The 23225-nt window shown below is 35.6% G+C and overlaps 1 protein-coding gene across 17 annotated transcripts in view; it reads left to right on the top strand.

Moving 5' to 3' along the window:
• Positions 1-23225, top strand: part of PPP1R9A (protein phosphatase 1 regulatory subunit 9A) — a 344292-nt gene that overhangs the window by 209293 nt on the left and 111774 nt on the right. For all 17 annotated transcript variants that reach the window (XM_032252907.1, XM_032252911.1, XM_032252915.1 and 14 more), the window contains one exon: positions 8977-9081. In XM_032252907.1, the coding sequence (XP_032108798.1) occupies positions 8977-9081 (105 nt within the window). The remainder of the gene's footprint in view (positions 1-8976; positions 9082-23225) is intronic.

Below are 23225 nucleotides of genomic sequence, written 5' to 3'. Positions count from 1 at the left end.
GGATGTTGAATATTGGCCCCCATTCTCTTCTGGCTTGTAGGGTTTCTGCTGAGAGATCTGCTGTGAGTCTGATGGGCTTCCCTTTGTGGGTAACCCGACCTTTCTCTCTGGCTGCCCTTAGTATTTTCTCCTTCATTTCGACCCTGGTGAATCTGACGATTATGTGCCTTGGGGTTGCTCTTCTTGACGAATATCTTTGTGGTGTTCTCTGTATTTCCTGGACTTGAATGTTTGCCGGCCTTGCTAGGTTGGGGAAGTTTTCCTGGATAATATCCTGAAGAGTATTTTCCAGCTTGGATTCATTCTCTTCGTCGCATTCGGGTACGCCTATCAAACGTAGATTAGGTCTTTTCACATAGTCCCACATTTCTTGGAGACTTTGTTCGTTCCTTTTTACCCTTTTTTCTCCAGTCTTGCCTTCCCGTTTTATTTCATTGAGTTGATCTTCGACCTCTGATATCCTTTCTTCTGCTTGGTCAAGTCGGCTGTTGATACTTGTGCATGCTTCACGAAGTTCTCGTGTTGCAGTTTTCAGCTCCATCAATTCACTTATATTCCTTTCTATTTTGTCCATTCTTGTTAGCATTTCGTCAAATCTTTTTTCAAGGTTCTTAGTTTCTTTGCATTTGGTTAGAACATGTTCTTTAAGTTCACAGAAGTTTCTTACTACCCACCTTCTGAATTCTGATTCTGTCATTTCATCAAACTCATTCTCCATCCAACCTTGTTCCCTTGCTGGCGAGGAGTTGTGATCCCTTTTAGGAGGAGAGGTGTTCTGGTTTCGGGTGTTTTCATCCTTTTTGCGCCGGTTTCTTCCCATCCTTAAGGATTTATCCACCTGTCGACTTTGTAGTTGCTGGCTTTCAGATTGGGTCTCAAATCTTTAGATTGACGTTCCGTTTGTTGATGATGAGGTTATTTCTGCTTCTTGGTTTTCCTTCTGACAGTCTGGCCCCTCTGCTGTAGGTCTGCTGAGGTTCACTCCAGGCCCTGCTTGCCTGGGGTTCACCTGCAGCAGCTGTTGAACAGCAAGGGTTGTTACCAGTTTTCTTCTTCTATCTTTGTCCCAGAAGGTTACCCGCCTAGTGTCAATCTGATCTCTCCTCTATGAGGTGTCTTTTTGGATATATAGGGGTCAGGGAGCTGCTTGAGGAGACGGTCTTTTCTTTATAGGAGCTCAAATGGTGAGCTGTGAGCTCTGTTGTTGTTCATTCAGAGCTGCTGGGCAGGTACTTTTAGGTCTGCTGCAGCAGAACTCATAAACTGCTTTTTGTTCCCAGGTGCTCTGTCCCAGGGATTTAGGGCTTTATTTATGAGTTTCCGTTATGCTGCTGCCTTCTTTTTTTTTTTTTTTTTTTTTCTTTTTTTCCTTCAGACCTGCCCAGCCCAGCAAGGAGGCAGCCTAGTCACTGTCGGCCTATAGCAGCTTTGCTGAGCTGCTGTGGGCTGCGCCCCGCTGCCGAGTGAACTTCCCTGCAGTCCTGTTTATATGGGTGTAGTTAGAACTGCTTTGGCGATGGTGGCCCGCCTCTGTTGGGGCGGAGTCTCTGCTGTGGCGTGTTGCCTTGGCAACGGCGGGCTGCCTCAGCAATGGCGGGTTGCCTTGGCAACGGCGGGCTGCCTCGGTAATGGCGGACGCCCCTCCCCGACAGAGCTGGACCATCCCGGGTTCAGCTGCGCTTGCTGTGAAAGTCTCAATCCAGAGTTTCTGGTTGCTGTTCTTTTGTGGGGGTGGGGCCAGCCGAGCCTGATCGCCTGGGTCCCTGCCTCAGAGCCTTTTTTAAGTTGGTGTTCCAGTCGCCTGTTGAACAGGCACCAGGGTCTGTTTGTTTTCCCCTGCGGCCACTCACTGCGTTGGCTTAAACAGCGGCACTGAGGTTTGTGGCGCTTTTTTTTCTTTTTTTTTTTGCCCTGGAATCTACTGTCCTGGTTCTCTGCTCAGTCCCCTTTTTGAACCAGCATATGGGCGACTTCCCGTGGCTCCAATCGCCAGCCAAAAGGGCACCCGGACCGGTGTATTTTGTACGGAGAACCGCGGCTCCGGGGCGCCGACAAAGCAGCCGCGCGGGGCAGAGCAGCGGCGCTGGTCGGCGCCGGCCGGCGCTGGCCGGCACAGCAGCGCTGGCCACAACAGCCGCGCTGGCGAGCGTGGAGCACCTCTGCCCGGGAATTTCCTAGTCTGTTGGCAATAAAAACGCGGCGTCCACTCACCCTCTGCGCTTTCACTGGGAGCTGCAATCCTGAGCTGTTCCTAAACGGCCATCTTGGATCTCCTAGGGATCTAACTTTAGTTTTTAATGTTTGTTCTATTTTCTTAAAGGCAATTTTCAGTAATCTCTAGTCTTCATGAGAGTCATATTACCATTTGCTTTTTAAAAAAAAAAACAGTATTATACATTAGGGCTGATGATTTTCTTGTGTTATATGGGAAAACACCGTGACTTCTGAATCCATCTATTTTCTGTCTTTTTGTTGCTCTTGTTCAGTTTGATCTTCACTTTAAAATTATATGATCTTAATATCATTTTTAACTTTTATGTCTTTGTGCTTGTTTATATATAACTTGTATCATTTTTATTTATTTATGTTTTTAATTTTGAGACAAAGTTATATATAAACAAGCATTTCTCCCAATGTTATCCCTCTCCAACCACCCTACCCCCTGCTGTGCCACCCCATCCCCCACCGCCAACAGGCCCCAGTGTGTTATGTTCCCCTCCCTGTGCCCATGTGTTCTCATTGTTCAACACCCACCTATGAGTGAGACTGTGCAGTGTTTCGTTTTCTGTCAGTTAGCTGAGAATGATGGTTTCCAGCCTCATCCATGTCCCTACAAAGGACATGAACTTATCCTTTTTATGGCTGCATAGTATTCCATGGTGTATATGTGCCACATTTTCTTTGTGCAGTCTATCATTGGTGGGCATTTGGGTGGGTTCCAGGTCTTTGCTATTATAAACAGTGCTGCAATGAATATACATGTGTATGTGTCTTTATAATAGAATGATTTATAATCCTTTGGATATATACCTAGCAGTGAGATTTGTGAGTCAAATGGTATTTCTAGTTCTAGATCCTTGAGGAATTACCACACTGTCTTCCACAAAAGTTGAACTAATTTACACTCCCACCAACAGTGTAAACACATTCCTATTTCTCCACATCCTCTCCAGCATCTGTTGTCTCCAGATTTTTTAATGATCACCATTCTAACTGGCATGAAATGGTATCTCAATGTGGTTTTGATTTGCATTTCTCTAATGACCGGTGATGATGAGCACTTTTTCCTATGTTTGTTGGCCTCATAAATGTCTTCTTTTGAAAGCTGTCTGTTCATATTCTTCACCCACTTTTGAATAGGTTTGTTTTTTTCTTGTAAATCTGCTTTAGTTCTTTGTAGATTCTGGATATTAGCTCTTTGTCAGATGGGTAGATTGCAATTTTTTTTTTCCCATTCTGTTGGTTGCCAATTCACTCTAATGATTTTTCTTTTGCCATGCAGAAACTCTTAAGTTTAATTAGATCCCATTTGTCTATTTTGACTTTTCTTGCCATTCCCTTTTGTATTTCAGTCATGAAGTCCTGGCCTATGCCTATGTCCTGAATGGTATTGCCTCTGTTTTCTTCTGGGTTTTTTTTTATGATGTTAGGTCTTATGTTTAAATCGTTAATCCTTCTGGAGTTAGTTTTAATGTAAGGTTTCAGGAGGGGGTCCAGTTTCAGCTTTCTGCACATGGCTAGCCAGTTTTCCCAACACCATTTATTAAACAGGGAATCCTTTCCCATTGCTTGTTTTTGTCAGGCTTGTCAAAGATCAGATGGTTGTAGATGTGTGGTGTTGCCTCCGAGGCCTCTGTTCTGTTCCCTTGGCCAATATCTCTGTTTTGGTACTAGTACCAAGCTGTTTTGATTACTGTAGGCTTGTAATATAGTTTGAAGTCAGGTAGCGTGATGTCTCCAGCTTTGTTCTTTTTGCGTAGGATTGTCTTGGCTATGGAAAGATGTTTTCTAGATAGTCTCTGAGAAAACAACATTTTAAGTGATGATTGGCTAGGAGAATATAAAGAGAATGGCATATACGTAATGATAGAGAACTCAGCAAGACACTGGCTTCTTTTAAGTCTCATCAACAAGTATGTATCAGGAATGCTTTCCTAATATTTGACATGCTAACTTCTGTCCCATCCAGAAAATAAAACCATAAATAAAAGGAATTTCTTTCTTTTCCTAAAATAGCTTAATAAGATTAGGAAAACATATTTATTGCCCTGGGTTTAGCTATAAGACCCAAGAAGTTTGCAATCTGTCTGATTAAGGAGACCTTATACATCAAGAAATATCAAACAATATCTGGAAACATGTAATGTTAGATTGAGGTATACAATGATATAGAAGATAGTCAAAGGATGGGAAAGATCATAGGCTTGGATAAGCAGATAACTTCAAAGAGAAGTTATTTGAGCTGGACCTTCAAGAAGAGGCTTTTGAGAGGTAGAGAAAGGACTAATAGGCAAAGTTTTATAAAAGATGAAAGTCTTTTTAGAGTGTGGCTTTCCTTAAAGCTTTTAGTTAATGTGAGGATGCTGCTGGAAAAAAATTAAGTCTTGTTGAAATGAAATTAGGGGTTGATGGCAGTATGATATTTGGCAGGTAAATGAAAACATACATGATGAACAGAAGGCTGACTGCATTTCAGATGTGAAATTTCCTTTTATTGATGTGTAGAGTCAATGAAATCCCCATCAAAATTGTAGTATGCTTTTTTTGGGTTTCGTTTTGTTTTGTTTTGGGAAGAAATTGATCAGGTGGTTCTAAAATTCATATGGAAATGCAAAGGACCTAGGATAACAATTCTGAGAAAGAAGGACAAAGTTAGAGGACTGACCTTATTTGATTTTTCATGACTTGTTATAAAGCTTCAGTAATCAGGACAGTATGACATTGGTATAGAAATATAGATAAATGTAATAGAAAAAAAAAAGGAATAGATGAAAACGTATGGCAGTTAGTTGACATTCAATGAAAGTATAATGATAAAAGACTATACTTTTTCCAATTTCCATTGGAAAAAGTATAGTCTTTTCAACAAAGTGCTAGAACAATTAGATATCCATATGGAGAAATAAAAAATTGGATTACAAACCTTATTTCACACCATATATAAAGTTAATTCAAAATTAATTATAGATATCAACATAAAGCTAATAGTATAAAACCTCTGAAAGAATACAGTGGTGAAATCATTATAAAATCATGTTAAACAAAGATTTCTTAAACAGGACACAAAGTACGAACTATGAAAGAAAAAACTGAGAAGTTAAGCTTTATTAAATCTAAACTTTTGTTCTTTAAGAGAAATGGTTTAGAAATGAAAAGTAAAGCCATAGATAAGGGGATAATATTTGCAAATATATACAAGAACTTGTATCCAGAATAGGAAGAATGCTAATAACAACAAGAAGAATAACCACTGAATTGTTAAAATGTGAACAGAAGATTCAACAGCCATTTCAACGTGGAAAACCTATGACTGGTCAATAGTATGTGAAAATATATTAAACATGAGAGCAATGAAAATTAAAACTTTAATGAGATACAACTGCACACCTAGTAGAATGGCTAAAGATATATAGACAATATAAAGTGCTGAGATGGATGTAGAGAAGTGAAACACTCCCTTATGGCTGGTGGGAATGCAAAATTTTACTGCCACTTAGGACAACAGTTTGGAAGTTTTTAAAAAGTTAAATATACACTTAACTTTTTGATCCAACAATTCCGCTTTAAGATGTTTTCCACTAGAAATGAAAACATATATCTACATAAAGTCTTGCATGTGAATGACAACTTTATTCATAATAGACAAAATCAAGAAACAACTTATATTAGTCCATACTCATGCTGCTATGAAGAAATACCCAAGGGTGGGTAATTGGTAAATAAAAGAGGTTTAATTGACTCTCATTTAGCATGGCTGGGGAGGCCTCAGGAAACCTACAATCGTGGCAGAAAGCATTTCTTCACAGGGCAGCAGGAGAGAGAATGAGTGCTGCACGAAAGAGGAAGCCCCTTATAAAACCACCAAATCTAGTGGGAACTCTCTCACTGTCACAAGAACAGCATGGGGGAAACCAGCTCCATGATTCAATTACCTCCCATTGGAATCCCTCCCACAACATGTGGGGATTATGAGATTACAATTCAAGATGAGATTTGGGTGCGGACACAAAGCCAAACTTTATCACAACTCAAATTTCCACTTTGTGCTTTTCCCTCATGTCTTCTAAATGAGACTCGCAGGAGGTACAACTTTAGAAATCTGTAATTTTCAAAATTGCTTCGTTTTACTCTGTTGCAATTAGACAGTTTGGGAACCAGTGCCCTAGATGATCTTATCCAGTAAGGTAGGGTCACTGCTAATTCATAGAGTACTTTTTTGCAAATTTGGAAAAACATACCTTTTTCTGGAAAGATGTCATCTTATTAGTGTATGACCTGGCAGCTAGCGTGAGGACTAAATTTCAACTTTCTTTATATTCCCTCATGTGGGAGTTTTAGTTCATTGTTTCATGGGTATTATTATTCATTAGATATCCATATGGAGAAATAAAAAATTGGACCACAAACCCTTTTTCACACCATCCTCCTCATGACTCCCAACCTCATTTGACTCCCAGGCTCATCATGAATAAGCTTAATCTGGCAGAGTATTTAAACCAGGTGAGTCTGGAGTTAGCTAAAAGACTTTGTTTTTTTGTTTTCCTCTAAAGCAAATCTTCAATATTACTAGCACATTGCTATCAAAGGCCTTACTACTTAGAGCTAGAGGTAAAGTAGAAAGAAAATAGGAGAAAGAAAGTAGAAAGAAAAGTAGAATAAAATAGGAGAGATGGCTAAGTAGCTCTAAGTGAACCCACTTTCTAGAAAGAAAAGAAGGAATGAAAGTAGAAGTAGATGGTTGTAGCACCATTTATTTTTCCATTGTAGAGGAGTGGAAAGTAAGCTAGACAGAACTAGAGAAGACCATGCTTTTCTAAACTTCTGGGAGGAATGATTAACAAATGGAAAAAGTGATTCTGGACATGCTCTGTGGGAGAACAGAGTAACCACATGGATCAAGTGGGAGAAGGCATATATGCAGCTTTCTGGAATTTTTAATCCACTGTAATATTAATCCTTTAATTAATTTTCAATCAATTATAATTGCTTATTTCATTTTATTTTTTTGTCATAGTCTGTTGCCCAGGCTGGAGTGCAGTGGCTTAATATCGGCTCACTGCCACCTCTGTCTCCTGGGTTCAAGTGATTCTTTTGCCTGAGCCTCCTAAGTAGATTGCCAACACATTATAATTCCAGAAAATTTCCAGGTGGATAACTACCTAAATATGGAAATTTAGAATGTTAATACATTTTGAAGAAAATATAGGCACAATGCAGTGGCTTACAACTGTCATCCTAGCACTTTGCGGGCCCAACATAGGAGGATCGCTTGAGATGAGGAGTTTGAGACCAGCTTGGGCAACATGGTGAGACCCTATTCCCTGCCTTTCCCCAAAAAGGAAGAAGATATAGAATCTTTTGATAACCTTTGGGCAGAAAAGTACTTCTTAAGCAAAACACACACAAAAAACCTACTTACAAATGTGGATATACTTTAAAAATTATTTTCCTCTAAACTACCATATTTCAAAGAAATGTAAAAAGACAAGCTACAGATAGGGTGCAAGTATTTGCAATATGTTTAAGGAAATATTAAAATGCAAGATATATAAAGACATTTCATGTAAGTTAATAAGAAAAGTCACTCAACCCGACAACACCAGCAGTAACAAATGGGTAAAATAAATGATTTGACAATTTGTGGAAATAGGCAGGTGACTTATAAACATACAAAAAAGTATTTGCCCACATTAGTAATCAGGGAAATGCAATTAAAATCACATTGTGATATCTTTTTTGCACCTATATGATTGGCAGCACTTAAAGGATCTGAGCATACCAAGTATTCCGTAGGGTGTGCAGATTTGTTAATGTCTAATAAAGTTGAAAATGCTTATATTCAATTTTGTGGACATCTAGGTTGATTCCATATCTTTGCTGTTGTGAATAGTGCTGCAGTGAACATGCATGTATCTTTTTGGTAGAAAGATTTGTTTTCTTTTGAAATATGCCCAGTAATGGGATTACTGGATCACATGGTAGTTCTGTTTTAAGTTATATGAGAAATCTTTGAACTGCTTTCCACAGTGGCTGAACTAATTTACATTCCTACCAATAGTGTATAAACATGCCCTTTTCTCCACATTCTCCCCAGCATCTTTACTTAGTAATAGCCATTCTGACTGGTGTGAGATGGTAACTCACTACCGTTTTGATTTGCATTTCTCTGATGATTACTGTAGTAGAGCATTTTTTTAATGTTTGTTCGTCATTTGTGTCTTCTTTTGAGAAATGTCTGTTCATGTCTTTTGCCCAATTTTTAATGGAAATAGTCTTTTTAAAACCTTAAGTGTTTGATTAAGGTCTGGAGCGTCTATAGTCATCCCTGGGAATCCACAGGGGATTCTTTGTAAGACCTCAGTGGATACCAACATTTGCAGATGCTCAAGTCTCTTACAGTATGGTATAGAAATAATATTTGCGTATAACTTGTGTACATCCTTTCAAATAATTTAAATATTCTGTAGATTACTTATTATATGTAATACAATGTAAATGGTGTATAGTTATTTTAATTTGTACTTTTTATTGTATTACTATTTTTTTTAAATTTTTCCAAATATTTTATATCCACAATTTGTCGAATCCACAGATGTGGAACCCACTGATACAGAGAGCAGGGCTGACCATAGGTAAAAGATTTTGGATCAAAATGGTATCTTAAAAATCACATATTTTGTCAACTCATTTGTTGGAAATGATGTTGCATTATTACATAAATTAATTGTGGGTATTTTTTTTTTCCTCTTTCCAAAGAATACAAGTCAATGACCAGATTGTAGAAGTGGATGGAATCAGCTTGGTGGGTGTAACACAGAATTTTGCAGCAACGGTTCTCAGAAACACGAAGGGCAATGTCAGGTAAATATGTGCCTTCTAATATATACCATGTTGTTACTTTAGTGAATTTTAATTTTCTATAGTTTAACCTGCAAATAAATATAATTACAATGACAGTTTTATCTGAATGGTAAAACTTTGCATTTAGTTTTAAATTTTTTTTACCTGTATTATAATTAGTTTATGAAAATGGAATTTAAATCATTTAAATGGAAAATGGAATTTAAAGTACTTGTCTTCGTATCTTTCTAAAATACTATGATTTCCAGGAAGGTAGAATTTCTAGCTTTAATTTCAATAAATATGAATTTGGTCTCAAATCCTTTTAAGAAAAATAGTTATACAATATTTGAAATGATTATACATATATTCAATGATGTATGTTTTTTAGACAATCACACTGAATAAGGATAAGTATATTTTTAAATGTATGTATTATTTTAAGGAATCAGTGAGGACCAATGTTTGCTGTTTTATAACTTTTCCAACTTAATGGACTTAGGGTATATTTTTTTGGGGGGACCTTGAAATTTATATTCAGCTTTGGCATTGTGAATATTGTATATTGGAAAACAAGAAAGAAAGCAATTTGGAGCTAGTGGAAGTCAGGGTTTGAAATCAGGTATTTTTTGCTTACATGTTACTTATTTATCTTAAGTATTGCTTATATCATATACTTTTCCATACATCTTGTTTAAGAAACATTAAGGAAACATTATTTAGTATGTGTAATGATGAAAGTGGTTGAGTATCCTATTATCAAAATGAAACTGCTAAATATTCTGAAAATATTAATGAGTTGACATTGCTATATAGACAACAATGTTAGGATATTATTGCTGCATGTTTTATTTTGCCAAAGCATGAATTTAAGTTTTAGACTTTAGACTTTTTCAATTATAAATTATCTTCTAATGCTAAAGGGATGCTTTAAGGAATACAACCTAAACTACTTCTGTGGGCGCTATGTTGATGTTTCTAGAATATTCACAGCCTTGAGAAAAGTATATAAAATAATTGCAAAACTGTGTGGTGCTCTCTGAGTTGTGTGGGTGGGCCCATTCAGTACATGTGATTGTCTTTTTGAAGATCACAGTGTGTTCTTAAGACAGCACTTTCCCATGTCAATATAGAACTTGGTTTTGAAGCTGTCCATAGACTTTAAATTTAAAAATGAAATAGGTAAGATGTACATTCAACTCATAAGAACATTTCTCAGCTGGAAAATAATTTGTTGTTACATGAAACCATAGTCATCCTTTTTTTTTTCCCTCTGACTGTTGACTGCATAATCTTGTGTTATATTCAGCCTTATACAAATTTCAAATGTCTTCAAATGTCTTCTTAACTGCTCCGTCTGATTTCACATTTTCCCTTCCTCAGTCTGTTCTGTTCATCACTACTCTCATGGAAGGACATAATTACAGTTTTCAAATATATGAAGGACTATAATGGAAAAAGAAATTGATATTATTCTGTTTAACTCTAGTACAAGTTGGGTATCCCTTATGTGAAATGCCTGGAGCCAGAGTATTTCCGATTTTGGATTTTTTTTTTTCATGTTGGAATATTTGCGTTATATACTTAGTAGCTGAGAATCCCTAATGTGAGAATTTGAAATCTTAAATACTCCAGTGAGTAATTCCTTTGAGTGTCATGTCAATGCTCAAAAAGTTTTGAGTGTTCTGAACATTTTGGATTTCATATATTTTCATTTGGTATGCTCAACCTGTATAAACTTCCATGTGCAGGTGTTTTTTGTTTGTTTGTTTGAGACAGAGTCTTGCTCTGTCGCCCAGTCTGGAATGCAGTGGCACAATCTCGGCTCACTGCAATCTCTGCCTCCTGGGTTCAAGCAATTCTCCTGACTCAGCCTCCCAAGTAGCTGAGATTACAGGCATGCACTGCTATCCCCAGTTAATTTTTTTATTTTTAGTAGAGACGGGTTTTGCCATGTTGACCAAGCTGGTCTTGAACTCCTGACCTCAAGTGATTCACTTACCTCGGCCTCCCAAAGTGCTAAGATTACAGGTGTGAGCCACTGCACCCGGCCTCATGTGCAGGTTTTCGTATGGACATAAGTTTCTACTCCATTGGGTAAATACCAAGCATGGTGCACAATTGCTGTATCATGTGGTAAGTATGTGTTTAGTTTTGTAAGAAACCACCAACCCATCTTCAAAGTGGCTGTACCATTTTGTATTCCCATCAGCAGTGAGTGAGAGTTCTTATTGCTCCGCATCCTTGCCAGAATTTGTTGTCAGTGTTTTGAATTTTGACTATTCAAATAGATGTATAGTGGAATCTGATTGCTTTAATTTCCATTTACCCCTATTGTCTATTAATATTTACAATTAGTAATGAAAAGTTTCATGTTGTTATGTTTGTAGTCCTTTATAGTATTTTCTTTTTTACTCTCTCTTTTGGATTTTTTTTCTCTCATAATTGAGTTTTTGTAATTTTTATCAGGTTGTAACTAGATCTGTGTTTGCTTATTTGATTTTTGTAATTCTGCTTGGGATTCAATCCGAAGACTTGGGTCTTCAGATTTTCTATTATGCTTTGGTTATTTGCTTAATTTCTTCTGGATTGTCTTTGGCCTCTCTTCTTAAACCAGTATTAAATGGGGCTTAGCTTTTCTGGGCATATCCTCTAGAATCTTTTTTTCTCTCAGGATCTCCATCTGTTTGAATTTTTGCTAGTATGTACTAAGAGTTTCTTCAGTTTTCTCTTCCAGATTATCATTTTTTTTTCAGGCATGACCTATTTTAACTGTTCATGCTTTATTCTCCATTTTCTGTTTTTATCTCTAGCTCCATTCTCTCTGCCCAGAGCTTAAGAATAGTATATCCAGCTTCCTACTTGACATCTTCATATGGCATTCTAAAAGGCACATCAAATTTAATATACTCCAAGTATTATCCTTTAATATACTTCAAGTATTATTTGTGCCATTCCTTGTCTTCTGCCCCATATTCCTGCCTCACCCCTTCCCCCCAAAAAACCTCTGTATCACGTGACATATAATTGGCTGGTTCCACCTTATCAAGTCTCAGTTCAAATATCACTTCTTCAGTGAATGAGCTTTTCTTATATTTATGTTGTCCAAACTCCAGTTCACTCTATCTGAATTACCATGTTTTCTACATAGCATTCATTTACTAATCCTCTTCTGATCCTTTCCCCCTGGTTATTGATTCTTTTTTGGGTTTCCTACGCTGCTGATTCCTGTCTAGTACTAGTATGATGATATGAATATGAAAGTAATGATCTGTGACTTTTTTTTTTCCCATTTATTTATTTTATTGCATTTTACATTTTGGGGTACATGTGAAGAACATGCAAAATTGTTGCATAGCTTTTGAGGCTAGGTTATGAAAGGCACTGTGGCTTTCACCCTGCTCTTTTGGATCACCAATTCTAGGGAAATATAGCTGCCATATCAAGAATGCTTTCAAATTCCCTTTTGAAGATGCCCACACAGGGAGGATGTTTGGCCTGCCAGCAACCAGCACTTACTTAACCAGCCATGTGGGGAGGCACCTTTGAAGATCTTCCAGCCTTAATAAAGCATTCAGATGCCTGATTGAATTTTGTGAGAATCACCAAGCCACAATTGAACAGACAAGCCTTCCTTGAATTCTTGACTCACAGAAACTGTGAAAGATAATAAATGTTTTTAAGTTTTGGGGTAATTTGTATCAGTAGGCACAACTTATACATATTTTGGTACCTGAATCTGGGCTGCAGTTTAACGAAAAACTGAAAATGTGGGAGTAGCTTTGGGACTGGACTGTTAGTGAGGCTGCAAGGGCTGTGAGGAGAATATTAGTAAAAGCCAAAAAGACCTTATAATAATTTTTGGGAGAAAACTGTTGCCCTCTTAGAAGGCAGCTGGTGAGGGCTTAAAGAAGAAAACTGTAAATGTTATTGAAAATTGGGCTGGGCACAGTGGTTCATGCCTGGAATCCCAGTACTTTGGGAAGATGAGGCAGGTGGATCACCTGAGGTCAGGAGTTCAAGACCAGCCTGACCAACATGATGAGACCCCATCTCTACTAACAACACAAAATTAGCCCGGTATGGTGGCAGATGCCTGTAATCCCAGCTACTTGGGAGGCTGAGGCAGGAGAATCACTTGAACTTGGGAGGCAGAGGTTACAGTGAGCCAAGATTATGCCATTGCACTCCAGCCTGGGCAACAAGAGCGAAACTCCATCTCAAAAAAAAAAAAAAAAAAAAAAAATTGGAAGAAAGAGGATCTTCATTATGTAATAACAGAAAGTTTAACAAAACTTACCTCTAGTAATGCGAGAAGTAAAATAGAGACTGGGGTATTTAACTCATAAGATTTCAAGCCATAGTGTTGAAAGTATCACTAGCTCCTTCTTGCTGTATATAAATAAAATTTATGAGAAGATAGATAAGCTAAAGGAAGAACTGTTAAAAAATAAAGCAAGTTAAATAAACTAGAAAACTTCAAGAAAATGGATAAATTTCTCAGCACATATATATGGCCTACCAAGATTGAATCAGGAAGGCATAGAAAGCTGTAACAGACCAATAATAAGTGATGAGATTGAATCAGTAATAAAAAGTTTCCCAACAAAGAAAAGTCCAGGACCAGATGGCTTAAATGCCAAATTCTAGCAAGCAAGAACTAACACCAGTTCTCCTCAAACTATTCTAAAAAACTGAAGCAGAGTGACTTCTATGCAGCTCTAAAAAAGGATGAGTTCATGACATTTGCAGGGACATATATGAAGCTGGAAACCATTATTCTCAGCAAACTAACACGAACAGAAAACCAAACACTGCATGTTCTCACTCATAAGTGGGAGTTGAACAATGAGAACACATGGACACAGGGAGGAGAACATCACACACCGGGGCCTGTCGAGGTGTGGAGGGCTAGGAGAGGGATAGCATTAGGGGAAATACCTAATCTAGATGACGGGTTGATGGGTGCGGCAAACCACCATGGTATATGTATAGCTGTGTAACAAATCTTCACATGTACCCCAGAGCTTAAAGTATAACATAAATAAATAAATAAATACTAATTAAGAGACAGAGAGAGTGTGTGTGTGTGTGTGTGTGTGTGTGTGTGTGTGTGTGTCACAAGGCTGTAGTAACCAGAACAGATACTGGTATCAAAACAGAAACGTAGACCAATAAAACAGAATAGAGGACCCAGAAAAAATTTCGCACACTTATGGACAACTGATTTTTGACAAAGACACCAAGAGCATACATTGGGGAAAGGGAACCGTCTTCAATAAATGGTGCTAGGAATATTGCTATCTGTTTGTAGGATAATGACACTGGAACCCTTATCTCTGACTGTATATAAAAATCAACTCAGTATGGATTAAAGACTGAAATGTAAGCCCCACACCTGCAAAACAACTAGAAGGAAGCATAAAGGAAACACTGCAGGACATGGGTCTAGGCAGATATTTTATGGCTAAGACCTTAGAAGCACAGGCAATAAAAACAAAAATAGAGAAGTGGGACCATATTAATCTAAAACACTTCTGCACAGCAAAGGAAACAACAGAATGAAGAGACAACCTGTTGAATGGGAGAAAATATTTATAAACTACTCATTCAACAAGATTCTAGTATCCAGAATATTGAAGGAACTCAATGCAATAGTAAAAATATCTCATTAAAAAGTGGGCAAAAGATATGAATAGACAGTTCTCAAAATAAGACATAGAAATGGCTAACAGATGCATGTGAAGATGCTCAACATCACTACTCATCGGAGAAATGCACGATAAAACTATGATAAGATATCTGCTCACCCCAATTAGAATGGCTGTTTTTAAAGAGACAAAAGATAACAGATGCTGACAAGAATGTGGAGAAAAAGGAAATCTTACACACCACTGCTGGGGATATAAATTAATACAGCTATTATGGAAAACAATAAGGAGATTTCTCAAAAAAGCAAAAATAGAACTACCCAATTATCTGGAAGGCCTACTAAGTATTTATTTAAAGAAATCAGTATATGAAAGAGATGGCAGCATCCCAATGTTAATTGCAGCACTACACAATAGCAGTGATATGAAATCACCTACATAAGTGTTCATCAAAGGATGAATGGGTTTTTTTAAAAATGGTGTGTGTGTATATATATATATATATATATGTACATATATATATATGTATATGTATGTGTGTGTGTATATATATATATATATATATGTATACACAGTGAAGTACTATTTTGCCATAAGAAAGAGTGAAATCATGTCATTTGTAGCAACACGGTTGGGAACTGGAGGTCATTATGTTAACTGAAATAAGCCAGACACAGACAAATAGGATATATTCTCAGTCCTGTGTAGGAGCTAAAAATGTTGACCTTGTGTAGGTAGAGAGTAGAACTATAGTTACCAGCATCTGGGAAGAGTGTGGGGGTATGGTTGGGTGGATGAAGAGAGGTTGGTTAAAGTGTACAAAAATACAGTTCCCTAGAAGGAATAAGTTTTAATGTTCAGTAGCAGAATAGGGTGGTTGTAGTTAACAACAACATTTGTATATTTCAAAATAGCTAGAAGAGAGCACTTGAAATGTTCCCAGCACATAGAAATGGTAAATAGTAGAGGTAATGAACACTCCAAATACCCTGACTTAGTCATTACACAGTATAGAATGTAGGAAAATATGACTTTTATCCCATAATTATGTACACGTTTATATCAATAAAAAATTTTAAAAATTCAAGTTAGTCTTAAACAAAATGTAGCTCTGATCTCACATTCAAAAGCCTTAAAAACAATCCTCAAAAAGATCTATTTTTAGTAACTTAATTATCCCAGAGGAATATTCAAGAATATTTATTGTATTACAAAAAATATCCTGGTATCTGGCATGCAGTCAGCAATTGATGGGCATGCAAAGAATTAAGGAAAATATGTACCACAACCAGCAGAAAAATTAATTGAAACAGATTCAACAATGTTAGAAATAAAAGCAGTAGATTAAAACATTAAAATAGTTATTATAATTAGATTTCAATAATACAGTAAGCTAGCAAAAGGGCTGAGTATGATAAGTAGATACACAAAAGCCAAAAAGAAGATTCCACTCCACCTTCTAAAATGAAACATATGTATTATGAAATGTACATTGGATGGGATTAATAGCAGATTCAGTTAGTTAATTTTAAGACATACTACAATAGGAAGTATCAAACTTTAAACACAGAAATAAAAGACAGGAAAGGATGAACAGAACTTCAAGAGGCTGTGGCACAGTTATAAGCTACTAATATACGCTTTGGGAATCTCAAAAGGATTGGAATGAGAGCTGCTAGAAAAGATAACTGAACAGATGATGGCTGAAAATTTTTCAACTTTGATGAAATTTTTAAGATTTATAATATCACAGATCCAAGAAATTCAAGAAATCCCAAACAGAAGGAACATGATGAAAACTAAATGAAGAGACATCATAATCAAAGTACTTGAAATCAGTAGTACAGAAGAAAATTATAAAAGCATTTTGAGAAGAAAGACATATAGTGTACAGTGAACCAAAGATAAGAATACAGGAGACTTTGCAATAGAAATAATGAATCACCAAGGAAAGTGGATAATAATTTAAAAGTTTTGAAAGAAAAATTGGAATTTTATACTCAAGAAAATAGCCTTCAGAATTGAAGATGAAGACTTTTTCTTCTATACAAAAACTGAAAGAATTCATTACCTGGAGAATGCTATTATAACAATGTTAAGGGAAGTCTTTAATAATGTAAATCAGATAAAATGAAATTCTAGGCCTACACAAAGAAATGAAGAGAAATAGACATGAATATGTGGGTAAATATAGGCTACTTCATTTTTTTTAAAAGTTATTTAAGGGATTATTAACTTTTTAAAACAAAGATCATGACTGTATTGTTTGAGATTTACAACGTTGAGAGGTAAAATTTAGAACAATAGCATGTTGGCTTTTGTGACAATATGGAAGTGTACTTTTGTTAGGTGATTATGCTATGCATGAAGTGGTATTATGCTACTTGGAGACAGACTGCAATACATTGAAGAAGTATGCTATCAGACATAAACAAACACTGAAGAAACCCCAGCAGAAAGTTATAGCAACAAAGTTATAAAACAAGGATAAAACATAATTATAAAATTACTTATTCCATAAAAAGAAAGTAGGTAAACAGAAAGTGAAGAGATGTATAGAAAACTAAGAGCACAATGGAAAATTTAAACCCAAACTTATCAGGAATTTTCTTAAATGTAAATGGTCTAATGGCCAATTTAGAGGCAGAGATTGTCATATTAGATTTTTAGAAACTAAGTCTCAAATAGGTTAAAAGTAACAGGATAGAAAAAAATGATCATGCTAACATTAATCAAAAGAGCACTAGTGTGGTTATATTGATATTAGACAAAGTAAATTTTAAAAGTCAGTTTTGAAAAGATAAATAACATTGGTAAATCTTTAGTCAGACTTATTTGATATGAAAAGAACAAAGACACAAGGTAGAATGAGAAGCTGTAATCACATATTCCACAGATATTTTAAGGTTTAACCAATATTATGAAAAACTTTATGCCAGTGAATACAACAATTTCAACTACGTAAACGGTTTAATTTTTTTGGAAGACAACGCTATGAAAAAATTACCAAACCTCACTCAAGAAAAAATGGTTTATGTGTATACATGAAGATGAGTTTAGATTTAAGATCTTCTTAAAAAGAAAATTGTTTATTTCACTGGTGAATCTTACCAAGCATTAGATGGAGAAATAATACCAACTCAACATAGACTCTTTCAGAACATAGAAGATGGTATACCTCTCAACTACTTTTTATGAAGCCAAAGTTGCTATGATAATATAATTTTTAAAAGGCATTAAAATACAAAGTGTCACAAACCAATATTCCTCATGAATGTAGATAAAGAAATCCAAATTAGATTATAAATCCAGTGGCCAGTTTATATTTATTGTTTGATTTTATGTTTATAAATCAACCAATGGAATTTTTCACACTAATAGGAAAAAAGTAAAAGATATTTATCTCAATAGATGTAGCTTTTTTAAAAAAAGCTCTCAGGAAACTTGAAATAGAAGGGAACTTCCTCAATGAGATAAATAGCATCTAAGTGAAACCTACAGCTAATAATGTACTAAATGGTAAAAGACCTAATACTTTTCTCTTGGTATTAAGAGCAATGCAAATATCTCTACCCTCACCACTTCTATTCAAGATTGTACCAGAGGTCATAGCTAGTTCACTGAGCCTATAATAACTAATGGAAAGCCCATAGAATGAAAAGGAAGAAGTAAAAATCTTTATTCACAGACAACATGGTCTTTTATACACAATGACTATGTAGAAAATCTTAACGTATCTACAAAAGATGCTACCCGAACTGATAACTGAGTCCAATCAGGTTACAGGAGATAAAATTGATATGCAAAAATCAGAATATGCTATCAACATAAATAATTGAAAATTAAGATTGAAAATAACATTGATGACAGCATCCAAAAGATTAAATACTTAAAGATAAATCTAACAATATATTGCAGACTCCCATACTTAAAACAACAAAATATTACTGACAGAATGTAAAGACAATTTCAACGAGGGAAGTAGCCCATGTTCAATGTATCATGATATTCAATATTGTTAAGATTTCAGTTTTCCCTAAATTAGTCTGTAGATTAAACATAACCCTAGTAAAAATTTTAGCAGATTATTTTGTAGGTATTGTTGTTGAAAGAAAATTTGGAGGACTTTCCCTGCCTGAAAGCATCACTAATCAAGGCAGTCTGGTTGAGGCATGAGAATAGTAATATAGATTAATGGATCAGAATAGAAAGTTGCAATATAGACCTGCACAGATATAAATAATTGATTTTTTTAATAAAGGTACCAAGGTAATTCAGCAGAGGAAATTATAGTCTTCTCAAGAAATGGTGCTGGAAAAATTAGATAGTCTCATTGAAAACAAAATGGAAACAAAAAACAAACCAAAAAATGCCTTGACCTTCATCTCACAGTATACATAAATATTAACTTAAAATTGATCACAAGACCTAATTGCAGCAGCTAGAACACTAAGATTTCTAGAAAACAGGCAAAAATCTTTGTAACTTTAGGTTTAGTGAAATAACTCAGAAATAGAAAACCAAATACCTCATGTTCTCATATATAAGTGGGGGCTAAACATGGATATCCATGGACATACAGAGAGAAACTTTAGGTAACATATACTGAGGACTCAAAGAGGAGGATTGGAAGAGAATGAAGGTTGAAAAATTGTCTATTTTGGGCACAGTGTTTACTGTTAAGGTGATGAGTATGCTAGAAGCTTAAATCCCACCGCTACGCAATATATCCATGTAACAAATCTGCATATATACCCCCTAAATGAATAAAAAATATATAATTTAACCATTTAAAGATTTCTTCAGGGCACAAAAGCAAAAAGTGTAAAAGGAAATAATGATAAACTGCATCAAAAGTTAAAACATTTGTTAAAAAATATCCTTAAGAAAATGAAAAAACAAGCCACCAAATGAATATCTGTAAAACAATTTTCTGATAATGAACCCTCGCAATTCAATAAGATTATTATAATAACTATATAATGGAGTTTTTAAATGTGCAAATCCTATTAAAATGTGCAAGTCACTTAAAGAGACAGTTCACCAAAGGAGATATACTATTAAACATGAAATGCTGCTTAACGTTATTAATTATTAGGGGCAGGTAAATTAAATCCGCAATGAGGTTCCACTGTACACCTGTTAAAAAGGCTGAAATTCAAAAGACTGATACTATTATGCATTGACAAACATATGGACTGACGTTCACATTTATATGCTGATCAGAATGCAAAATAGCACAACCACTTTTCAGAACAGTCTGGTAGGTTTTTACAAAGTTAGGCATACACACTTATACCAGCCAGCAATTCCACACCTAGCTATTTACTCAAGAACAATGAATGATCATTGGGTCAAAAATGAAATCAAGATGGAAATTTAAAAATTCTTTGAACTGGATGACAGTAGTGACACAACTTATCAAAACCTCTGGGATATAGCAAAGGTGATGTGAAGAGGAAAGTTCATGGCCCTAAGCACCTTCATCAAAAAGACTGTGAAAGAGCACAAACTGATAGTCTAAGGTCACACCTTAAGGAACTAGAGAAACAAGAACAAACCAAACCCAAACCCAGCAGAAGAAAGGAAATAACCAAGATCAGAGCAGAAATAAATGAAATTGAAAATGAAACAACAATAAAAATACAAAAGATAAATGAAAGGAAAAGCTGGTTCTTCGAAAAGATAAACAAAATTGATAGATGATTAGCAACATAAACTGAGAAAAGAAGAGAGAAAATCCCAATAACCTCAATAAGAAACAAAATGGGGGATATTACAACTGACACCACAGAAATACAAAAGATCATTCAAGGCTATTATGAACAACTTTATGTGTATACACTAGCAAACCTAAAAGAGATGGATAAATTCTTGGTAAGATACAACCCTCCAGCTTATATTAAGAATTAGATACCTGCACAGTCCAATAACAAGCAGTGAGATTGAAATAGTAATTAAAAAATTAAGAACAACAACAACAAAATCCAGTACCAGATAGATTCACAGCAGAATTCTACCAGACATTCAAAGAAGAATTGGTACCAATCCTATTGACACTATTCCAGATATAGAAAGAGAGAAGCCTCCCTAAATCATTCTATGAAGCTGCCATCACCCTAATATTACAACCAGAAAAGGACATAACCAAAAGGGAACACTACAGACAGATATCTCTAATGAACATAGATGATAAAAATCATTAACAAATTACTAGCTATCCAAATCCAACAACATATCAAAAAGACAATCCACCATGATCAAGTGGGTTTCATACTAGGGATGTAGGGATGGTTTAACATACACAAGTCTCAATAGATGTGATGTACTACATAAACAGAATTAAAAATAAAAATCACATGATCATCTCAATAGATGCAGAAAAAGCATTCAACAAACTCCAGCCTCCCTTTATGGTTAAAACTCTCTCAGTAAAATTGGCATACAAGGGATATGCCTCAGTGTAATAAAACCCATTTATGACAAACCCACAGCCATGAAAATACTCAATGGGGAAAAGTTGAAAGCATTCTCTCTGAGAACTGGAACAAGACAAGGATGCCCACTCTCACCACTCACCTTCAACATAGTACTGAAAGTCTTAGCTAGGAAAATCAGAGCAGAGACAGAAATAAAGGGCATCCAAATCGGTAAAGAGGAAGTCAAACTGTCACTATTTGCTGATGATATGATCATTTACTTCAAAAACTGTAGACTCCTCCAGAAATTTCCCAGAACTGATAAAACAATGCAACAGTTTCTGGATACAAAATTACTGTACACAAATCCGTAGCTCTTCTATACACCAATAGCAACAAAGTGGGGAATCAAATCAAGAACTCAACCCCTTTTACAATAGCTGCAAAAATATAAAATATTTAGGAATATACCTAACCAAGGAGGTGAAAGACCTCTACAAGGAAAACTACAAAACACTGCTGAAAGAAATGATAGATGACACAAACAAATGGAAACACATCCCATGCTCATTGATGGTTAGAATCAATATAGTGAAAATGAGCATACTGCCAAAAGCAATTCCCATCAAATACCACCATCATTCTTCACAGATTTAGAAAAAAAAATTATATAATTCATATGAAACCAAAAATGATCCTGTATAGCCAAAGCAAGACTAAACAAAAAGAACAAATCTGGAGGCATCACATTACCTGACCTCAAAGTATAATATAAAGCCATAGTCACCAAAACAGTGAGGTACTGGTGTAAAAATAGACATATAGACCAATGTAACAGAATAGAGAGCCCAGAAATAACACCAAATAATAGACATGCATGTTTATATTTGGCTATATACCTGGACATGTAGTTTCTATACATGGAGGCTTTTGTTTCTTTTATTTTTACTTAAGATCATTTCCATTTGAAATGCAATAGACCTTGAAATGTTTTCACTTCATTTATATTATTTCAGTGTTTTTGTTGCCACTATAGCACAAGGGGCAGTGGATAATTTCACTTTTTATCAGAGCTTTTAGTTTTGTAATTGTGAATAATAAAGTGTTAAATGCAGTGGAGGGCAGAGAGGGAATTTTCATGTTCATGGAAATCATTCACCATTGTGAATTTAGTATTTACTCCTAAGACTACCCCTTGCCCTAAGATGAGAGAAGCAACTACTGTGGATTTTGGATCATGGATATTAGATCTCCTTAATGTTAAATATATAAGAATGGTCCACAACCACTGTTGAGAGAAAGAGTAAAAACAGCAAGGATTAAAAAAACAAAAACAAAAACTAATTCAATGAGACTTTGGCTTGATGAAACATTTTCTGGTGTTACTATATACAGATTAACATTTTGCCAGCTATCATTTTAATGTTCATATACGTAAATATTTAAACCTAAGTCATCAAACTACTAAAAAGAGAAATGTTATTCCTGGAAAGGATGTAGTCTATTTGGAAAGTATCTTAAGTCTATACCTATTAAATATGTGTAGTCCTTGAAGTAGCATGTGTTAGGCAATTTTTTTAAAGAATTCAACTTTTTGTTTACAATGAATAGAGAAATACTCTTTTTTTTTTTTTTTTTTTTTTTTTAGATGGAGTTTCACTTTGCCTTCTGGGCTAGAAAGCAGTGGTGCAATTTTGGCTCACTGCAGCCTCTGCTTCCCAGGTTCAAGTGATTCTCCTGCCTTACCTTCCCAAGTAGCTGGGATTGCAGGAGCTCACCACCAAGCCCATCTAATTTTTTTGTATTTTTAGTAAAGACAGGGTTTCACCATGTTGGCCAGGCTGGTCTCAAACTCCTGACCTCAGGTGATCTGCCTGCCTTGGCCTGCCAAAGTGCTGGGATTACAGGCATAAGTCACCGTGCCCGGTGAAAAATATTCTTATAATTATGTTGGATTAGATAGAAAATTCATTTCAAAGAACTATTTAAGTATTTAAATATTTATTTAAATATTTTAGATCCAGCTTTATTTTTAAAAATTTTTATTATTATTATTTTTTTGATGGAGTCTCACCATGTCACCCAGGCTGGAGTG

Source organism: Sapajus apella, unplaced genomic scaffold (genome assembly GCF_009761245.1).
Source record: "Sapajus apella isolate SASKATOON/1434 unplaced genomic scaffold, GSC_monkey_1.0 scaffold81, whole genome shotgun sequence".
NCBI classification, from domain to species: domain Eukaryota; kingdom Metazoa; phylum Chordata; class Mammalia; order Primates; family Cebidae; genus Sapajus; species Sapajus apella.
Note: the sequence above shows the minus strand (reverse complement) of the source record. Positions and strands in the feature narration are given on the sequence as shown.